The sequence below is a fragment of the Nipponia nippon genome, unplaced genomic scaffold (genome assembly GCF_047370975.1).
Source record: "Nipponia nippon isolate SJK-2023a ecotype South Korea unplaced genomic scaffold, ASM4737097v1 scaffold_23, whole genome shotgun sequence".
In the NCBI taxonomy this organism is placed as follows: Eukaryota; Metazoa; Chordata; class Aves; order Pelecaniformes; family Threskiornithidae; genus Nipponia; species Nipponia nippon.
The window spans coordinates 5101362-5121412 of NW_028262340.1; the positions used below are offsets into that span (position 1 = coordinate 5101362).

The window sequence follows — 20051 nt, forward strand, 5'->3', positions numbered from 1 at the left end:
AAATACTTAAGCACTGGCACAGAGCTTGGCCACTGTTAGGTAAAAGAAAACATCCTGTTTTGATTTATGCACGCAGCACTCAATTTAACAAGTCTAGCTACAGGCAATTGGAAAACAGTCAAAATGGTGAATTTGCTGCTTACACTCATTTATACTGTTTCCTGAAGACAATTTGCTGTTGCTTTTTGGCATGTTTACTATTTTTTAAACCACACAAAGGTTATGCCCAGTTCTCATAATTACACAGTGACTTTCTGGGTATAGGTGCAGTTGGGCATTTGCCATGTGCTGCTACATCCAGAGTTTTTATTTCCCCGGGGCTGCCTCCTTTACAGCAACTGCCGTGGGGGTTTAATGCTTCGGTGGCCCCTTTCATTAGCGTGGGGCTGGGTCTTTGTGGAGCTGCACTTAGTGAATGTATTAGATGGGGCTCAGGCAGGGGCAGAGACTAATCAATAAACCAAGTGCCAGTTGGAGTTACTCTGCTCATCCGGATGGCGCCTGCAGTTAGACAATGTCCAGGCAATTAGAGTATTTGTTTTGTTTCTCTTGTTATTAATTATCTACATTACAGCCACACCTGGAAGCTTCTGGGTGCTGCACAGCCACCTAAGACAAGACATTTTTTGCTCTGAGAAATTTAAGTAGATTGAGAGTGGGAGGCAGAATAAGGGAAGAGCAGAGAACGGCATTTGCTGAGCAGTGGCTGTCAGAACCCATGTCCAGCCAGGCGATGAAACAGAGAGATGCCACCCAAGCTCTCTACCTGAGCTCATGGAGGAGCTCTGAAGCCATCGACTGATAGGGAAATCTGCAGGCATATCTGCGGCTCAGTTTTCCCTTGGTGGCTGGCATGGACAAAAAAAATCCTTTATTGGCTCAATAGGTGAGTCAAGCTAGGGCTCGTCCCTTTGATCGTGCAGGATTCTGCTTGGGATGGTGTTTGGGGTGGCAGGAGGGACTCTGGACCGGGCAGGCTGAGCACGGACTCATACCTACCGCCGGCGGAGCGGCAGGCTGTCACCGCGGCAGGAGCCGCAGGGAGCCCCACGCAGCGGCTCGGGGCTCGGCTCTGCGCGCAGCTGGCGCTGCTGGCTATTCCTGACACAGAAAGATGGGCAGCAAATAAATCACTCCATCGCTCCTGGAAGGATTTCACCGTCTCTTCACAGCTCAGTTCCCTTTGACTACATAGATCAGAGGCTGCAGGAGCGCCAGCCATGTCTTTCCAAAAGACTTTGTGCCCAAGAACAGCTGCCACACAAGGAGGGTTTAGTGGTTTTCTTTCGTCTTGGCCCAACGCTGTCAGTAAGCAGCCAGCCATCCACTCTAGCTGAGACCGCCAAGCCAGTTCGGTTTTATTCCATGGAGCGTGGGGTAGAAGCGGGACATGCCATTACCCCAACTTCTGCATTGAGACTCTGCCCTGGAATTGTGCTCTTTAATAGCAAACACGGTGTGTTTTGGCTGGGAATGGCACCAAAGCCCCAGACTCCCAGGACTGTTGTCCCAAACCAAAATCCAGGACATCTGCCTGACAGAAAACCCACGTTTGCCTGAAACCCCCATCGTCCCCAGAGCGTATGAGCACCCCTGTCCCCACGGAGCGGGCCAGCGGGCCGGCCTAGGGAGCACACCGGCCGCTCAGCACCCCCCCCACCTCCGTTCCCGACGGATGGATCCCCGCAGCCTGCGGCCCGGGGGACAGGGCTCGGTTCGGAGCCGGCGGGACGCTGACAGACGGGGATAAAACGGGGGATAAAAGGGCGGAACGGCGGCTGCCGCCATTGCCCCAGCCCGGCCCGGGCAGCCGCGCCACGTGACCCCGCCCCCGGGCGGGCGGCTCTCGCGAGCGCCGGCGGTGGCGTCATCACTGCGCGCCGGCGCCTGCGTGCGACCGGGTGGGAGGCGGCGGCGCTTCGCTGTGTCACGACGCGGCCTGCGGGGACGGCGCAGCGCGGCCCGCCATGGAGTACCTCATCGGCATCCAGGGCCCCGACTACGTCCTGGTGGCCGCCGACACGGTGGCGGCCTCCAGCATCGTCCAGATGAAGCACGGTGAGAGGCGAGGCCCGCGCGGCCTGAGCAGCCCCGCCGCTGCTCCGGGGGGCCCGTTAGCTCTGCCCTCCCTGGGGCAGGCCCGGCGGGGAGCCCCGGCCGAGCCGGCCCGGCCCTGGGCGGGCAGGGTGCCCTGGGGCTCCAGTCGTGAGCAGGCGGCTGGGGGTGCGCTCCCTGTGTGTGGTTAGGGTGCTCTGAGTGTCTGGCTCTGCCTGCGGCTGAGGAAAGGCTGCTAAAATAGGCAGGTATGGGTGAAGAGAAAGGCTGCTGGATGTTTTAATTTAGGTTTTGTTCGTTGTAGGGGCTGCTGGCCGGTCTCTGTCACTCAGAGTGAGCCTAGGTCTCAAAGGGCCGCTTGCTCAAAGTGAAGTTTCCAAGCCTGAGCCAACATGACTGCACTTTGTTGGGCGGTCATGTTAACTTGCCGCTTCGGGTGAGCGTTGGCTTGTTAACCCAAACCTTGCTCTGTACCACAGTATGGATGTGTGAAAAAACCGCACAGGGATAACGATGGGTGAGATTAAATGCTTGGTTGTGTCTAATTCACTGGCAAAATGTAATTCATGCAAAAAAAAAAAAAAATTGGACGTAAAAGCATAAGTGAAATTCATACCATATGAGCCAAACTGTAGTATGGTCTTGGTTTCTTTATGCGATAAAACATCTGGGGGACTATCAAGCCTTTGAAATTCTCTAACATGATTTTTTTCTGGCTACTGTTGCAATAACCGAGATTGAAGCTTGTTTACAAAGTGTACACTAGAAGCTTGTTTACTAGGTGTAGTGATCATTGTAATCTAAATACTGTGGTTTAGAAGTGCTTCTTTTTTTTTTTTTTTTTGGAGTTGTAGATTGTAATATTGATAAACATCCTATAAAATCATTAATGTTATAGCTAGCAGTGCTTTTACCTAAAATATTTCACTTCAGGTCTGTAAGAGTCAGTTGGAGTAGTGTTAGAAAGGTGGCTGTGAAAGGTGGTGGCACATACAAAATACAAATATAATCACTTCAAACAATGTTTTATAAGTTAATGTTGGTTCCAAGTAGGTTTATTAGTAAACTTTAAGGAAAATGTACTTAGAACATAGGATTTATTTGCCTTTTCGGGGAAAAAAACCCCACAAATTTCAGATATTTGTTTAGAATATTGTTATTTACTAATACTTGCTCTAATTTGTAAATAGATTGCAAGGGCTGATCAGTGTCAGTGGCCGTTCCTGAACTCTCAAGACATGCAGCTTCTATGCAGCTGCTGGGTGCTTTAATAACTCTTGAAGTCGTGTTAGAGGATTGTGGCACTTCATACTTGTCCTGCAGCAGGGGTTATTCAGCAGCACTTACTAAACTGAAAGCAAAGTTCAGAGGTGGAGGTTTAGTGTTGTTCCGTAAACCTACCTTCAGTATAGAGAAGTGGTCTCCCTTTCACACCAACAGCTACTTGAATTTTTCTGTCTCGGATAGCTGATTCCCTCAAATACACACAGACAAGTTTTTAAAACTGCAATTACGAGTAAAAGTGTAGTTTATTATTCCTTAATTTCCTTGTATATCAGTGGGCTGTTTTATAATCAATACTTAAATGTTCTTTTTTTTTTTTCCTGCAAAAAAATAATGACAAGCAAAAACCCATTTCTGAAAAAGTCTCACTTGCCTAAATTGCTAATTTTTGAGACAGTCCTGGATATCAGGAAGAGGGCATCATTTGACATGGAATTTGGTTCTGGATTTCCTAAGGTTGCTTTTGCTCGATGTGTTGATAGTTCAGCTTTATACTAAAGGGTTTGCTTTGTATATTTAGATAAAGTAGAACGGTCACTGAGCAAAGTTCTTATTCCTGAACCCAGGAAGCACCACGTATAATGTGAAACTTTGAATGCAATATTCTGTGTGAAGTTTTAGTCTTCATTTCTATGTAAGAAAGACCGTGTATTTCTGAAATGCCTCCCTTCCTGAAGGAAGCACTTTGTGCATTTCAGCTTTGTTTCTCTTGGTGATGTGTTTAACAAGTGCTGTGTACTGTGCCACCAAGTGCGAGATGCTGAATGTTACGGTTCACTCAGGATGACGTTTTTGGTGGTGTTGCAGGACATAATGTAGTTATCCAAGTCTTTTACTTTCTTGCTTTTGAAACAAACCATGATGTGTTATGATATTGGCAAAATAATTAATTCTTTCTCATGACCATGGCTCTTAATGTTATTTTTCTTTGCCTAGACCATGACAAAATGTTTAAGATGAGTGAAAAGATCTTACTCCTGTGTGTTGGGGAGGCTGGAGACACTGTACAGTTTGCAGAATACATCCAGAAAAACGTTCAGCTCTACAAAATGAGAAATGGTGAGTGAAGGAGAACAGTTACTCACTGAGGGTTTGGAAGCCGAGTTAATGATTAAGTATGGTTTACAGTTGAATGTTGGTGGGAAGTGCTGTTCTCAAAGCTTCTCTAGCTTTAAGGCTTTCTGCATTTTTAGCATCAAGCAAAGGTGGTAGTGAAGGCAGGATGAAGAAATGGAGATTGGACTATATAGTATACACCAAGAGGTTTATCCAAAGCCCAGCTAACCTATTTGTGATATAGATGACACAATAATAGGTTTGTTAGTATTCTCTTACTATGTCCGTTGCATGACAACTGTTATCAGTTTTCCTGATACACTGGACTGAAAAATTTAGGCTATATGCCCATAGTATTTTAATTTTTTGAAGCTATGTATTTTTACGGTCTATACAGATATGAGCTCCCTAGATTTTGAGGGCCCTTTTTATGCTTGTAGCTTTCAGAATAAATGGGAATTAGACAAATGACACTTTGTTATTAAAGAACATCTTGTTATTTCAAAATAGGAATGGAAAGTCAGGAACTGAAACATGAATATGGATTTGTACTGTTATCAAATACACACATTTCTTCTCCAGGTTATGAATTGTCTCCTACTGCAGCTGCAAACTTTACACGACGAAACCTAGCTGACTATCTTCGGAGTCGAGTGAGTAATAGCTGAAAGATTTTGGCAAAGGCTTACAGGGGAAAATTTTGATTTTTCAAGTAACGGAGTCTGATGAAAAAGGTGGCGGCTTCTGTCTTTAGTGATGAATTCACTTTGCTGAAAGGATGTTTTATTAAAATATAACTTCACTTGCTTATTTAAAAAACTTATCACACCACTTATCAATAACTGATACAACTGTAGTCTTAAAATTTCAGCCTTAGGCCGAATAAGCATTTTGTCACAAACACTGGAGACAGCTAAGTGAAATAAGCTTCTTTAACATCGAGATAAGGTTGTCAGTTTTCATGCAAATGCACTGAATCCGTTTAATCTTCTTGGAAAATGATTTAATAGAGCAAAGCTGTTTGATGTACTTAGCAAAACAAGTCGCTTTTGTAAACAGCAACACGAGGCTTTCAGTAAATATCAAATCCAAGTTGGAGCTGTATTTTCAAGTTGCTAAACTGTAATTACCGATTTTTCTCATGGTAATTTTTTCAAAGTATGAAAAGATGTCATGAAGGGCCAAACAGAATTTTAAAGATCCAAGGCTAGGAAGCATTTCACTATCATTATTCTCAACATGCTGTATGAAAGGTAACAAGAAGAAATAGGATGTTGAGAATGAAGTTGAATGACTCCGTCAGGGTTGGGGCATGGCATAAATTCTGTTTCTCTTCTGACAGTATGCTGCACAGGCCTGAAATGGTGTTTTACAGTAGCAAATAAAGGCCAGTATTAACATCAGAGCTGTGTTGTTGAGAACTATGCGTGTGTGGAATGAGGCCCAGACCCTTCTTCAAGAACTTACCCACAGGAACTACCTGCGATCGTTCTCATTTCTGACATGGATGACAGCTGAAGGTAGCAAGTTTTTGAGTTACTAAAGTTAGAGCAAGTCAGTAGAACTGAGTGCAGGGTCCTGCCTCAGTCTCATCCATGAACGCTACTCTCCTGGTTTAAATGACTTCAACCAACTACATGGATTAAGCATGGTTGGTAGATGATGGTTGGCAGTGATGCTGCTTGCTTTAGAGTTTGTTCAGGTGTGATTCGGAAGGTCTGTGTGTGTTTTGTGGAACTCTGTGCAGTTTTTGAGGTGGGTGTGGAGGAGCAACGCTGCTTGGTGCCTGGCCCACACGGCTGTCGGCTGCCTGGTGCTGGTGGCTCGTCTCAAGGGCATCTGACCTGCACAGATGGTGTGGGTGAGGCTGACGCTGAATGTCCTGCCCACAGAGGCAGCTATTTCTTACATACAATTTAAAGTACGTCTACCAGGAGTAATTTAACAGGCTTTTTGGTAAACTTGGCCAGCAGGATGTGGCACTGATGTGGCACTGTCATCTTCCTCTGTGCCACATCCCTTGAGACCTGATCCTCCCTGTGTCTCCCCTCCTTCCTGAGCCCGTGCCTGTCTTCCAGCTCACCTGCTCCAGATGGGCAGCACAGTGGGGAACACGCTGGCAAAGGCAGATGTGTTTATTTACCGGAGACAAAATGTTGTGCTGTTGCAGATGGCAATGCCCCGGAGCAAGCGGTGCACTCTGACACTACTGTCACACTACAGTGATCTCTATACTATAGGGAGAACTCTTTTTCTTTAAACATAGCACTTAATGATTTGTTTGTGGGATTCAGAATTTGGTGATACAAACCTTGCCATTGGAATTTTCTCTGTGAATTTTGTTACATTTTCATCATAATTTGTGGGATACCAGAAGGATTAACACTAGCTCTCTGTATCTATTTGCAATCCATATAGGATTCCTGGAGGCTACTAATTTAATTATGTGGATGATAAAAAGAATGAAAAGGTAAAAGATGCCAGTGCCTCCTGTTAGGAGCAGGGCAATAGTTTAGAAGTAAGAAGTTTGGTGGAGGAAAAGATAGTTTGTTGCTGTATTGCCATTCACCATGGGAAGCTGTTTCTGTTAACAGAGGACTAGAAGGTATGTGAAGGGGAGAGGCTAACACTGAAACAGTACTTTTTGAGGCATTATGCTGTTTTCATGGCCCAGCCCAAAATAGAGCTTGTTCTGCATTGTTAATCACCATCTGGCTTTGTCCCTATTTTATCTAGTTTGATTTCATTTATGAACCTTGTGGCTCATGTAGACCAAGTTGCTCATATCTTGGACGGCTGTCTTGTAAGCAGTGCCTTGAAGTTGTGCTTTTGGTGGAAAGTATCAGGTGTAATGACACTGGGCTTGTAACTTCAGGCCATTACATTACTGTACTCTTCTCTTTTACTGAATAGTCAACGTGGTTTTCATGACATTTCTCTCTTTAAAGCATGGGGGTTATGCTCCAGAGTAGGGTTTGCGAAGAATCTTTGTTGATTTCCGTTTACATGTTGCAAGGGAGGCAAGCCTAGAAATCGCTTTGGAGCCAACTGGCTTTTGCATAGGTGAGCGGTGCCGTAGTTCCTCTTCCACTGTTACCTACTCCAGCATCTCACTTGATTCACCTGCTGAATCAAGTGCCGGGGTTAGTGCATTTAACACACTACTGAGGTTGCGTGGTGGTGGGGAATAGGAAAAATAACCCCCTGCCCCTCCAAACCCAATGAAGTTCAGTTTCTTGTTGCGATGCTATGTTTAATTATAGGTGACAGGGTCTGGCCTGAGTCCAAAGGAAGACTGTCAGTTCCTCTCTCCTTGTCCACGCTTGGCAGGATGCTTCCTCACGCCCACCTTTCCCCCCTTGCTGTGACTTTGGCTTCCGCCAGATGTCACACCGCTGCTTGTCACCGCCCAGCCTCCCGCTGCTGATCTTGTTGTTTTAGTGTATTTATCACAACTGTTCTCTTCAGCTGTAAAGTCTGAAGAAATTCACACGTCTCTTAATTGCTGTAGTTATTTTAAATCAAACAGCATAAAGTGCAAAGCTGCTTGGGATGAGAAATATTGCCTCTAATAGGAAGGTTAAGTTTGGAAAAAAATAAAAATTTAATCTGTCCTGGAGTATTAGTCATCCACTCATTTGGTAGCCCTTTATTCACACCAGTCTTGTAAAGAGTTTAGAACTGTTGGCATGGATTTGATTACAAAAGCCAAGGCTGCCTTTGGAATGGACGAAAGGATTGAGATGTACAAGGAATACCAGTCCCAGCACAGAGGTGTTAGTCCCGCTAAGACAGCACTGAGAGGTGCTGTCTGCAAATTCCATTTGTAATCATGGAAGTAGTAAATAGATTATGTATATTTTCTAATGTTTAAATCCTGCCTTTCTTGAATAATAAGAAGGCATGGGGGACACTTTATTTACATTTTTTAAGAAGTTGTCTCATAGACCATTAGCGGGAGAACTTACAACTGAAAAACAGCTTACAGATTTGTTTAAGTCTGTATAATACCATTTATTTATGGTTGAGCATCTCACATATGCCAATGTTGGTAATTCAAAGTCACACAATAATTTGAGTGATCTTGTGTCATGGCTCTTAAATATCAACTTGTGTGATGTTTCAGAGTAAATAAATGATGAAATACAGACTAATTAAACGAATACAGCTGCATGGTAACTTGGTTCCAAATATTCTTGAATGCTTTGAAGATTAAATCACACAATTTATGGTGATGTTTGATACATAACTGTAAGCTGCTTTATTCTTTCTTGCTATCTGGTGAAAGTCAAAATATAGTATCCTGTAATATTTTTTTGAGTGCAAATTCACTGTGCTTATTATCAAAATGAACTTTTTCCTGTGATAAAGTTAATGTTTTGGCTTTAGGGTGAAATTGTGTTTGCTTGCTCTAATCTGTTGTTAGTTGCATCATCATTTTTTTTTCTCATTTTCTTGCTTTGTTGATCTAGACTTTCCAGCATTTAAGAGAGATCCTGTTAGTATGATTAATAAGAAACATTATATAAATGTGAAAATACTGGAAGTATATAAAAGCAGTTTTAAATAAATACCAAAATATTCTTCTGAGCCTACATTTAAAAATAATACAGTGCATGCATGTTTCATGGTCTTAAAAAGTACACATCTTGGAAGAAGATGTATAGGGACATCTGCTTTATTCATTATAGTGGAACACATTAAACCTAAAACATGAAGGAAATGGCTCAGGAATTGCTAAACTTGCAAGTACAGCACAATAAAAAGGCATGCTTACATTAATACAGTTGCATGGTCTTTTTGGATAAGATGTAGGTATTTCTCAGCCTTATATGATAGGCTCTTGCTGAGGTTATAAAGAAGAATCAGAGAAGACGGCAGCTAAAGCAGACTAAATTTCTAGTTGAAGAAAACTCTTTCCAACCAAACAAAAAAGCTACTGCTAACATGATGTTGCAGGATCTTAGTAGTCAGTTTTGATTAGAAATAAACCAATTCCTTAGATCTTCATTCACTTGGTCAAGTTAGCCTAATATTAAAGATTAAACTTGTTAGGTGCAATAAAAATCTAACTATCAATTAACAAGACAGCGTAACACTGTATATAGCTGTTTACACTGTATGTAGGCTTTCACATGTGCTAAAATGGTCTATGGTTAGTGGTAGTGTGACTGAGAAAAGAGCATGCTAAATTAACAAAGAAGTTCTTAGAAACTGCAAAATGTTCACATTGTGCTCACATGTTGGCAGTAAAAATCCGCAAGTTTTATGTTGAGATGAAAGAATCTGGTGTGAAAACATAATTAAAATTTTCTTGTTTGAATGCACCATGAAAGCTTAAAAAAAACCCCAAATAACCCCCCCCAAAAAAACCCAAAAAACAAAAAAAAACCCCAAAACAAACCCAAAAACAAACAAACAAAAAACCCAAACCACTAGTTTTCAGGAGAATCTGAGTTTTATGGTTTTATTTGCTTCTGCATTCCATATTACCAAAAGACCTAATCGTTTTTAGATTGAGATCCCAGTCTCCTGCAGACAGCATGGATGTAGTTGCTAATAGCATTTCATGGCAAAGAATTGTGAAACCAACTGTGTTGCTATTCTGTAGGTGGCATGGGGAATTAAGATTCAAAGATTTGGGTGTGGCTGCTTTAACGACAACATCGTTTCTGTTTGTAGACCCCTTACCATGTCAACCTTCTCCTGGCTGGCTATGATGACCACGAAGGTCCTGCCCTTTATTACATGGATTACCTTGCGGCTCTGGCTAAAGCTCCTTTTGCAGCACATGGATATGGTGCATTCCTTACCCTCAGCATCCTTGACCGCTATTACAAGCCAAGTAAGTGGAGTCATGGAGAAGAAAATTCTCCTGTTACCGATTAATAAATTAAAGGCTTAAACCGAGAGATTGACATTTGCTGAGTCAGATGGTCCGGCGCAATTGCTGTGATGCTACGGATTTGAATTTGACTTTTTGTCAGAATAAATGTAGCTTTAAAGATTGCCTTCTGTTTTAGCTGAAATGGTAATGTGAAACTAGTCAACTCCTTAAAGCGCTTTCCTGTTTGAAGCGTAACAGACTGTAAGTGAAGGAAGTTTCAATTTATTCTAAAACATGACTAGACTTTCCTGGACTATTAGCTGCTAGTAGTCTGTTTTTAATAAATAACATTTTGATAACTTTATCTTCTACTTGTTTGTCTGTTGGCTATGCCATGTACATTTTCCCAGAGTATCGATCTTCAGAGGGCAGTCCGGACCCTATTGCTCCATATCTTGGATTGGCTTTGTGTGTGATGTATTAAAAAAAAAAAAAAAAAGGTGAAAAGATTTTCCTGGCAAGATTATAGTCAGTACTCTCAAGTGGTGGCGATGAAGATCGGTTGGTTTGGTTTACAGTTTTAGGCACGTGGTAGCTCTTGATCACAATTCTTGTACACGTCTGTACCTGACTAAAGTTGTAATTTTAGAATCGTAATCCAGTTCTTACACTGCCAAGGAATAAACATGGCCCCATCCCCGCTTTACAGATGAGTAAATGTACAAAGCTTGCAATATTGTTAATCTGACATCTTTGGCTTTAGCTACAAAACTACTTACTCCTGTGTGCAAAGCTGAGTTTAATCTCATAGCAGAGATATTCGCTTAGTAATCCTTTCATCTATCTCCTGCAAGAAACATAACTATAAACTGACAATTTTATTCTAATGGGACTTCTGCCTGAACAGTGGATGCAGGTCTGGAACAAACTCTAGAAACAAGTTTTGTGAGGTCCCCAGAGCTTAGTTGTTTTCTAGTCATGTCCCTTGAAAATTATACTGCTCCATTTTCACCATTCCTTGTGAAAAGAGAAAAATAGTGAGCTACAATACATTGTCATGGCTTGTCATCCCTATAGAGTGCTGGATTTTATCCTAATGTGTGAGAATAGCAGGGGCATCACACACGTGCCTTTCCCATTATTAAAACTAATACCCAGCAGGGAACGTAGCGCTAAAACCAATCTCCGCCTCCTGTCACTGACTTGCAGCCGGCTGTGGACAGATGGAGCTGATTTAAAACTGTAATAAACTTGAGGAGAGAGAGACGGCTGGACTTCTCCAAAGCCCAGTCCCTGGCCATGGGAGGCAAAATTCCGTCATGCTTCCCATTCAGTGTAACAAATCGATTCTCAATGGCTTGTTGCAGCGTGAGCGCTTCAGTGCGGGGCGTCCTCGGTACATCTGGAAAGTGTTTTCTCTGAGCTGGGAAGGAGAGGTTTTGGTGCTCAGCTGAAAAGTTGTTTAAATTTAATAAAGTTTCTGTTGAGAGAGATGGCCTCTAATTAAATCAATCTGTGGATGTTTTCTCTTTCAGGTATCACACGTGAGGAAGCTGTGGAGCTCCTAAAAAAATGTCTAGAAGAGGTGAGTTGCCAAACTTAGGCCCTTATGATCTTGAGAAAGGAATGTTTGTTTGCATGCATTTGTTGATATTTTCCTGTTCCTTTTGTGGCATTTTTTTGCTGCCGTTGCCAGAAGGGGTAATAAATGCACGTTGACCAGATGTGGAGTAGCTACTGACGAAAAGGATTTGTAGGCACTTGCATTGTCTGACCATGGTTCATGTCCTCCAGAACGTAAACTTGAAGCTTAATTGCTTTTCTTTACTTCTGTTTCTTCCATGCTTAGCATAATATTGATACAGACGGTCTTTGACTTTTTCCTTTTATGTTTCTTCTGAACATAATACAAGCATCTGTCTGTTACTTGTATTACACTTAACTAGTATACACTTCTAAGTGTACTTCTCTTCCAGCTTGTGAAGTGATATCTCAATGAGGTAAAGATTTGACCTTGAAGTTCATGATCAATTTTAGCATAAATATAACCTTTCAGACTCCAAGGCTTTTATTGTAGGAAAATATTCTTTATCCTTGTCTTTAAGAGATTGAATTGAATGTAACTGGGAAGAAATATCTGGGGAAACAGCAGGAAGAAGTACTCTAAAGAGGTTCTGTTTGAAGTATCTTTTTGCTCCACACACTTTGTGCCCTAAGTTGTAGCCCACTCTAGTCTTTCTGCTTAAATGTCTTCCTCGTTAGCAGGCTGGGGTGTTTTGCTTCTCTAGGCTAGGCTTATCTAACATGGATAGTCTCATAACAGAGAACAAACACCGATTGATTCCTGAGCAGTGAAAAACACATTCTAGTTCCTAATATTTCAGGTCACTAGAACCAGGATGGAAATTTTGATGTGCAATAGCGTATCCCTTAAATTATGCTCTCTGCTTTTATTTAAGCTTTGAATGAATCTCTTTTGTCTTTGTCTTTTGTTGAACAGCTTCAGAAACGCTTCATCCTAAACCTGACTTCTTTCAATGCCCGGTTCATTGACAAAGATGGCATCCATGAAGTGGACAATATAGCCCTTCCGAAAGCGATGTCCTAACCCCGGAGATCTTTCTTCAGCAGTCGTCTTTTTTGTTCACTTTTGGGTTTTTTCTATTCATTTGAAGCACACATGTCATGTACTGCACTGGGAGATCGAATAAAGATTGACATTTATATAGCCAGTTTTATCTTTTTATTCCGCTGATCCTTCCTGAGAGTATTTAAGTAAACTGTTCCACGGTGAAGGTGAAACTTGATTTACCGTAAATGGGTGCACATTCACGTTACTTATCTTTCTTTCCTCTTCTGAGATTTTTACTTCCCCCTCCCCATAAGTTTTTTTTACATGTGGGAAAACTGGTACTATATTTTCTAGATGACAATATGCTGTCATCCACTCTCATAATTAAAGCTCAACAAACACCGGGCAAGTGTTTCACGTTAAACATACAGCGTCTACTTTATTTTTCCAAAGATGTTACCGCTGTTTGCTTTATAAAACAGTAATAATCAGGTTTTCAAAGACTTAATTTGCTTTTGTTATACTTTTGTTTCAGTCCAATCCAAGTGAAAGGTGAAAGAACAGATTTTAAAGTAGAATGGATTTTAAAATGCTAGTGTCATTTTTAACTCACCTGGCCATGGTTCTGTTACTGGGAAAGAATATTCTGCTCGCACAGTAGGCTCATAACTTCATTAAGTATTTTTAAATATAACCTGATGTATCAGTTGTGTGATTTTTTTTTTCTTAATTGACGTGTCTGTACATTTAGAAGTACGTGAAAACAGTTCAATGAGAAATAAAACTGCAGCACTCTTCATAAATCTTTGAATTACTGTCAACTAGCTAGAGCTTTGTTTCCATGAGAATAATCACTGGTCTGTCTAGGCTCTAGATGATGCCTCCATATAGAAACTCCATTCACAGAACAGCCTCAGGTAATTATCACGTGGCTGATACTTGCCGTCTGCTCAGAAGTGATTCTTCTGAGAATAATTTTCATTGAGACTCCTTCCCTGCTTGAATTTGCACTGAATGAGTTACCCATTTAAAATGCTCTCTTTGGGTGCTTATTTTGTGTTTCAATAAGCTTGGAAAAAGAATCTTGGAAATAGAAGGATGGATGTGTACGAGATGGTGTGCGGACTGTATTACTTGCGTGGCATGGTGTAACACCCGAGTTCTCGGTTGGGAAAGGTAAGCGACAGACCTAAACGTCTTCGTTTATCAGAGCTTTTTTGGTCTTGCCTCAGTGTGTTTGAGAATGTTAGTCTCTTCCCCAAAATGTTGCCAGGCTTAAAGACCAAGGATTCCCATCTTATGCAGCATGTGAGAAGTGGGTTGGAGGCTGCAACTCGCTTAATGTCATAGAAAAAAAATTGCAGCTCCAGTGCCTTAACTCATCCTGCCTCTTAAGACTGCCCTTAAATCTAATTCTTAACTGAAGTCCCATCAGGCTTTGTAGTTTAATTCTTTCCAGAATGAGTTTAATTATCAGCTGGTTTTGTTGTAGTAATTGCTGCAATGGCTTTTATTTAAGGCCACTGGCATATAACTCTCTGAAACATTCTGCTAAGATTTATTTTGTCTTTTAAAAAAACGTTTTCAAATTTTTAAGAAAGGAAGTCCCCAGCCTGATTATTTTCTCTTGACAGGTCACATTTAACAGGCGTCGTCCGAGTGTTCCAGTTCTGTGATTGAAATCTCACCCCTTCGTGTTGCATTAATGTATTTGTTCAGCTTAATATGCAGCATCTCTAATTTATTTTACCACCGATGTGGAATGTTTTTGCAGGTTTCTTGTCTCTCTTTCCAAAGTCATTGCAGAGTGGCTGAGCCGATGTGCTACTTTTGTCACTGCATATCAAAGTAGTAATGACTCCTTACTGGAGGGAGTCATTATTTCAGACACAAAACTGGGGTGTGGTGCTATTGGATCACTGAGTCTGGCAGAGAATCTGCCCCGAGTTTTTATTGGCACCTATTTGCATGCAGGTGATTAATAAACATAAAACCATTATTCCCTTGCGAGCACCCTCGTTGGGTTCAGGTTGGAGTGGAACATATGTTTTGCCTGGGGGCAGGGACCGGGATCTGAATCCCCCGTTGAGTGAAAGCTAGAAGGGGTTGCATCAGAAGCCAACAGAGCAGCAACCTCTAGGAGTGAATAAATACAGACCTTTCTTGCAAAGCAGTAGAACAAAAGAATTGGCCCTCAGTGAGACTGGACTCCAGCCTCTAATGAAGTAGCTTCTTCTGAGGACTTTCCGAGAATTTACACTTTTTAAGGAAAGGTGTAATACTTCTGCTGTGTAACTTTGGATTGTTTTAAAGGTCTACAGTGCTGATCTTTAAATTCAGAAACATTCAGCTCTCATTTTTAACAGTAATCTATGGAATCTGTTTGAAAAATCAATGTTTTAAGTTTCCCGTTTGCATTACTTAAGTAGGTAAGAGGTTTTCTTCTTCAAGTTTAGCCCTAATGCTTTTGGAAACAGTATTTTGCCCAGAATCCAGGAATACCTTTTGGAAAGAATTCACCTTTCCATTTGAAAAGCATCTGTATTTATCATGACAGGCCTGTCTTTTTGCATAAGAAATCTCTGAAAGAATTGAGCACCGCAAGGAAGTACTGCTTTCTACTAACAAGTTTTTGGTTCTTCATATTATAAAAAATTAACGTTGTAAACCAAGGTAACGTATTCCTAGGGCATTGTAGCCACAGTGAGCTGTTCTGCCTTGCTTTGGCTGGTAATTCTGACCATATGTCTTACTACCAAAGCCTCAGGGCCTAAAGAGTTAACAAGGCACTTTTTCTCGTTTTAGGTTTCCTGTTTAAAGATGGTCTCTTCCTGAGCACTGTGGTGGAACAGATCATTGCGCTGGCTCATCTCTTCAAGAGCTCGGAGTTTGCTCTCGGATCGGTTTACAGGGGAACAGAGCCTCTGTGCCTTAGGCTGCTTTGGTGAAAGAAGTATGTGAGCGTAGGTGCAGTGCTTATAGGTCGTCTTCTTGGTGTTAATTACACCTTTTCATGGGAGAAAATGTACATTTTGTAGAACTTCGTGCATACTAGAAGGATTGGCACAGAGGAGGTCATCAGTACTCAGCTGGCTGGCGTAATTGTTCTTCGCCTGAGTTTGTAATGTCATCAGGACACTCCTGCAGTCCTCAAAGTGACTAGATGGCTGGAAGTTGTCTCGAGTGATGAAGCTTCTCCCCACACGGGATGGCAAGTGACAGCTTGGCACGGACAGGCAATTAAAAATTGCAATGGCTGAAAGGTAAAAACCTACCTCCCCCTACTGCTGCGTTCAGCCTTTGCGTGGGACTGCTGGTGGGGAGAGCGCCCCAAGTTGGGTCACCTACGTCTTTCCCCAAGACTTTTCCAGTCCAAGACATCTGTGACCCCGTTCAGTTAGACAAGCCAAGAGACGCTTCAGCCGCGGGTAGGTGAAATGCCTTGGGCAGGGACTGCTTTTTCTGTGTAAACCTGGGGGCCCTCAGCAGGTGTGCTTGCAGAAATCGGTGAGCCAAGCTAGAGACTACACAGGGACAGAATAATCAAAGATAGAGAAACAAGGCACGTTTGGAGCAATCCTGTACGGTGTTCTCAGCAGTCTTTGAGTTTGACTTCTGTTCATGGCGAAGTGATGAAACAGTCACCGGCAGGAACTTTGTTTGCAACAAATGGAGCTGTCGGGTTTCAGAGCAAAGATGTAGGAGCAGAGGGGAGAGATGAGGCCGAACTCTCTTAAGGATGTGTGTTCGTTTGCTCTTGTCTCTAGTTTTGACACTAGGTTCCTACAAGAAGTATTAGCCGATGCCAAGGGTGCCATTATGGATTATGTTCATAGTGCTTAGGGTTTGGTTGATTCAATTTTCCAATCTGAAGCAGGGACAGCATATTCCTTTTGTATAAAATAGCTTGGCATCTAAGGAAGGAAAAACCTCTGACTTTGCTGCCTGTGAAGCACTGTACGTATTGTATCTGTAAGGAAAAATAAATTTATCCTACTCATAAAAAGTTTATCCTTCAAGCCATTTTTAATTCTTTTTCTTTAAACCTTTAACCTTATACAGAATTTCCATGTGTTGTTATCAGTCTGCCATCAACAGTAATTAAGTGCAGGAAATTTTCATGTGAGCATTGATCAAACTAACCAGACATAAGTTGTTTTAACAGATTTGAAAAAGCAAAATGGAAACGGTGGAATTAAAGCACGCAACTTCTCCTTTTTCCATGTTCTTGACTACATTGGTTTGAACCTCTGTAGTCCTGACTTGCTAAGGACTATGTTAAAAGTAAGTTAGTTGTCTTGAAAATGTAAAGTGACATTTTAAGCGTTTTGTTTCTGTGCTAATGTGCAATTAGGTAGTTATCCAATAAGCTTATTCATGTCGTCTAACTCAAGACAGCTGTGGAAGGAATCGAGAAAACCCTTTACTGTTGAGGAGCGGTGAGAGGGGAAAGGATGTTTAAAAGGATCTGTTTCAGAATTGCCAGTATGTTCTTTTTCCCCGTGTAATAGAGTAAAGCATTAAATGTTAGCAAGATTTGTGAAAAATTAAATTCTGCTGATAAAATCTATAGAGGTGAAACTAAAATGTGGATAGATCTGAATACCAGCAAATGTAGTATAAGTTTGGATCTCTAAGTTAACTCTAAGGCAACCATACAAGGTGGGGCCAAGCTAAAAATCTAATTGTCTGGAATGGTGACTTGGCGAAGTGTATTTTGATTTGGGTAGAGTACCTTTTGCTTAGTAGAGGCTTCCTTGATGTCGTCAGATATTTCTAGTGTTTATGGACAAACGTGCAAATAGTGCATCTCCTTTAGTTAATTTACAGAAGACAAAGCAGGCTCCATCATATTTTGTGTCAGTATTTTTAGGATTATTGACAGTGTCCTACTATAGTACTGCCAAAATGCCTGAGGGCTTAAGCGATGCTTGATCTCCTCTTGCTAAATGTTGCCCTTGAAATAGGACAGATGCCATTTCCCTGCTACCAGGGCCCTTTGGTTTGGGGAGCAAACCTGTGCATCCCACAAGCCTCTTCCATTCAGCAGAGGGCAGTGATCTTGCTCGCGCACCGCCGCCTCCTTACAAACTTGTTTGGCCTCTTCATCTCTCTGCAGATCGTCAGATGGTCACAGAAGCTCAGCGCTATGGAGAACGGATTAATGCCTTGTCCAGCAGTGGCAGAGAGGAGGTACAAGGTTGTTTCTTCCCTTGGAAGATGCACATTTTATTTTTCGCAAGTGTTGGACAGTTGTCCCATGAAACATATTTATCCATGTTTTCACAAGTGAAGGCTAAGATAGCTAGTGACTTGCCAAAGCGACCAAAAAGAGTAGCTGGAATCCATCCTCTACTAGTTAGTCCAAGCACTAATGAGCAGGGACATAAAGTTAAAGTGCAGCTTTAATTTTTTTTTTAAGATAATGCCATTCTCCCTTGCAAAAGCGCTCTTGACATTTACTACTATGTGCCTGAAGTGAGGATGCTCACAGTATTTTATCAGCAACAGTACGCTGGGGAGGAAAAGCTACTGATAGTAGCGATACTATTATCAAAGAACCTTCTGTGATCCCACAGCAAAATTTGCTTAAGAAAAAAAAAAATCAGGAAAAGTCCGAAATGGCTGTTTTGGAATGTGGAATATTATAACACGTTTGCTCTTACCCAACAAACACGTAGTGTGCTGAGGCCGTGGCTGAAAGATATCATTATGGTCCCAGGTTTAGCAGAAAATGCACTTGTCTCTATAATTAAAATGTCCACAGTTGGAGTATATGGGAATCAGAAACTTTAAAGTACCTAACCAGACTCTGACATCTGGGAATCGGGAAGACATTTCCGAAGCTGTCAGATCATTTTGTGGTTTTCTTTTTTTGAACAGCAGTTTCTTGAATCTTTGAAACTTGTGTTACTGGGCAGGGGCAAGTACAGGATACGAAAGGACCTCCAGGGTTTACTTATTTCTTGTTTTCTGTCATTTAAAGTGCTAAGGTTCAAACCTGTTTCTCTCTTCATTTTTTATAAACATCCTTGAAATCATGTAGCTCTGAGTGGGCACCTGTAAGAAGAAAACAGTTAAAACTGGGCTCTAATTTCATTTGTCTTACAGTATTTACTCAAAGCCCATTGAGAATCCTGTCCAAATCATCACACTTGGGGCTTTGGTCTGGTACATCTGATATTCCTAGGTTTGTGTATTAGTATTTACTTTAGTGTTTATTGCCCGTGCTTTGATGAAGCATCGGGAAGGCTGGTTGTGTGAACGCTGCCGGAGGTCAGCTTGCCTTCATCTCAGATGTTTACATAAGCTGGTTAAAGATTTGAGGTTAACCTCTGCTGATGTTTCTAGGAGCTGTAAAGCCATACGTTTTTGGTTTTGGTTTCCATGTTGGCTCCAAAATTTGCGGAGAACTAAACCAAAAGGTTCTTTATGTTCAAAAGCTGTGAAAAAGCTTATTAACATGTGGCATTAATAGGAAAAAAAAATTTGCCCCAAACTGAACTGAACAGAGCTATTTTTCCTCACAGCGCTCGGCTGAATTACTCCTTAGCTCAGCAGATTCAAAGGCACTGACAACTTTTTTTAAGAATACTTTAAAGCAGGAATGTTCCTTTTTTTTTTTTTTTTAACCTTTTCATCAAAGTCTTCAGACTTTACCAGATAAGACCTATAGTGTAGATTCTCTAAACTGTCCATCTTTCTTCCAAATGTTGTGGAAGATAGGGTGCCCAGGTTTCCCACCTCTTTTTGCCTTGTTCATTTTCCTGGGGACAGCTGAGCGCTTCTCAGTTTGCCTGAAACCCGCCTCTTTGCCAGGCGCACGCGTGGCCGTGCCGTGCCGGTGGTGGGCTCCCTGTCTCCTGGCTCCCGTTTATGGCTCCGGAGAACCGTGCCAAACCCTGTCTTCCTCGCAAAGAGATCCTGAACGGGGCAGAGCCGGAGTTATCTGTGCTAAAAGGCTAGTCTGGTTTAGCATGGTAATTACTGTGTTCTTCTGGAGGCTCCCTGTGATGACCAAATTAGCAGGAAACTCTAGAAGGTATAATGTGCTCCTGACATATGACAAGGCTGGGGGAGAGGAACTAAAATGAAAATGGGTCAGGAGTGGGAGGCCTGCGCTGGAGCAATTCCCTGTGGTGCCAGGGTCCATTTAAGAGTCAAAACAGCAGCACATTACAAAGAGGGTGTAGAAAAGCTGTTTTCATTGTCCGAACTGAGCAAACTGGCCTTTCCACTCGTCTCCTCCTCAGCAGC

General features: G+C 42.0%; 1 protein-coding gene and 1 long non-coding RNA gene across 4 annotated transcripts; both read left to right on the forward strand.

The window, feature by feature from the left end:
• Window positions 1-1863: 1863 nt before the first annotated feature.
• On the forward strand, window positions 1864-12946 carry PSMB2 (proteasome 20S subunit beta 2). 2 transcript variants are annotated; one of them, XM_009470853.2, is made up of 6 exons: window positions 1864-2058; window positions 4276-4398; window positions 4978-5048; window positions 10078-10240; window positions 11758-11807; window positions 12723-12946. In XM_009470853.2, the coding sequence occupies exons 1-6, from the start codon at window positions 1968-1970 to the stop codon at window positions 12828-12830; spliced, it is 606 nt and encodes a 201-aa protein (XP_009469128.1). In that variant the 5' UTR covers window positions 1864-1967; the 3' UTR covers window positions 12831-12946. The 2 variants fall into 2 exon arrangements, with proteins under 2 accessions (XP_009469128.1, XP_087617188.1); XM_087761062.1 differs by lacking the exon at window positions 1864-2058 and adding an exon at window positions 5738-5915 and having other exon boundaries at window positions 4382-4398.
• Window positions 12947-15324: 2378 nt separating this feature from the next.
• On the forward strand, window positions 15325-18153 carry LOC148055382 (uncharacterized). 2 transcript variants are annotated; one of them, XR_015705509.1, is made up of 4 exons: window positions 15325-15747; window positions 15833-16222; window positions 16960-17078; window positions 17914-18153. It is a non-coding gene; the product is annotated as an uncharacterized LOC148055382 (long non-coding RNA). The 2 variants fall into 2 exon arrangements; XR_015705508.1 differs by having other exon boundaries at window positions 15325-16222.
• Window positions 18154-20051: the final 1898 nt, after the last annotated feature.

Excerpts from the sequence above, each read along its gene's own strand:
- PSMB2 (XM_009470853.2), top strand. The coding sequence starts at position 1,968 with ATGGAGTACCTCATCGGCATCCAGGGCCCCGACTACGTCCTGGTGGCC. Across the intron at positions 4,399-4,977 it reads GCTCTACAAAATGAGAAATG|GTTATGAATTGTCTCCTACT; the intron begins GTGAGTGAAGGA and ends TTTCTTCTCCAG. Across the intron at positions 11,808-12,722 it reads TAAAAAAATGTCTAGAAGAG|CTTCAGAAACGCTTCATCCT; the intron begins GTGAGTTGCCAA and ends TTTGTTGAACAG.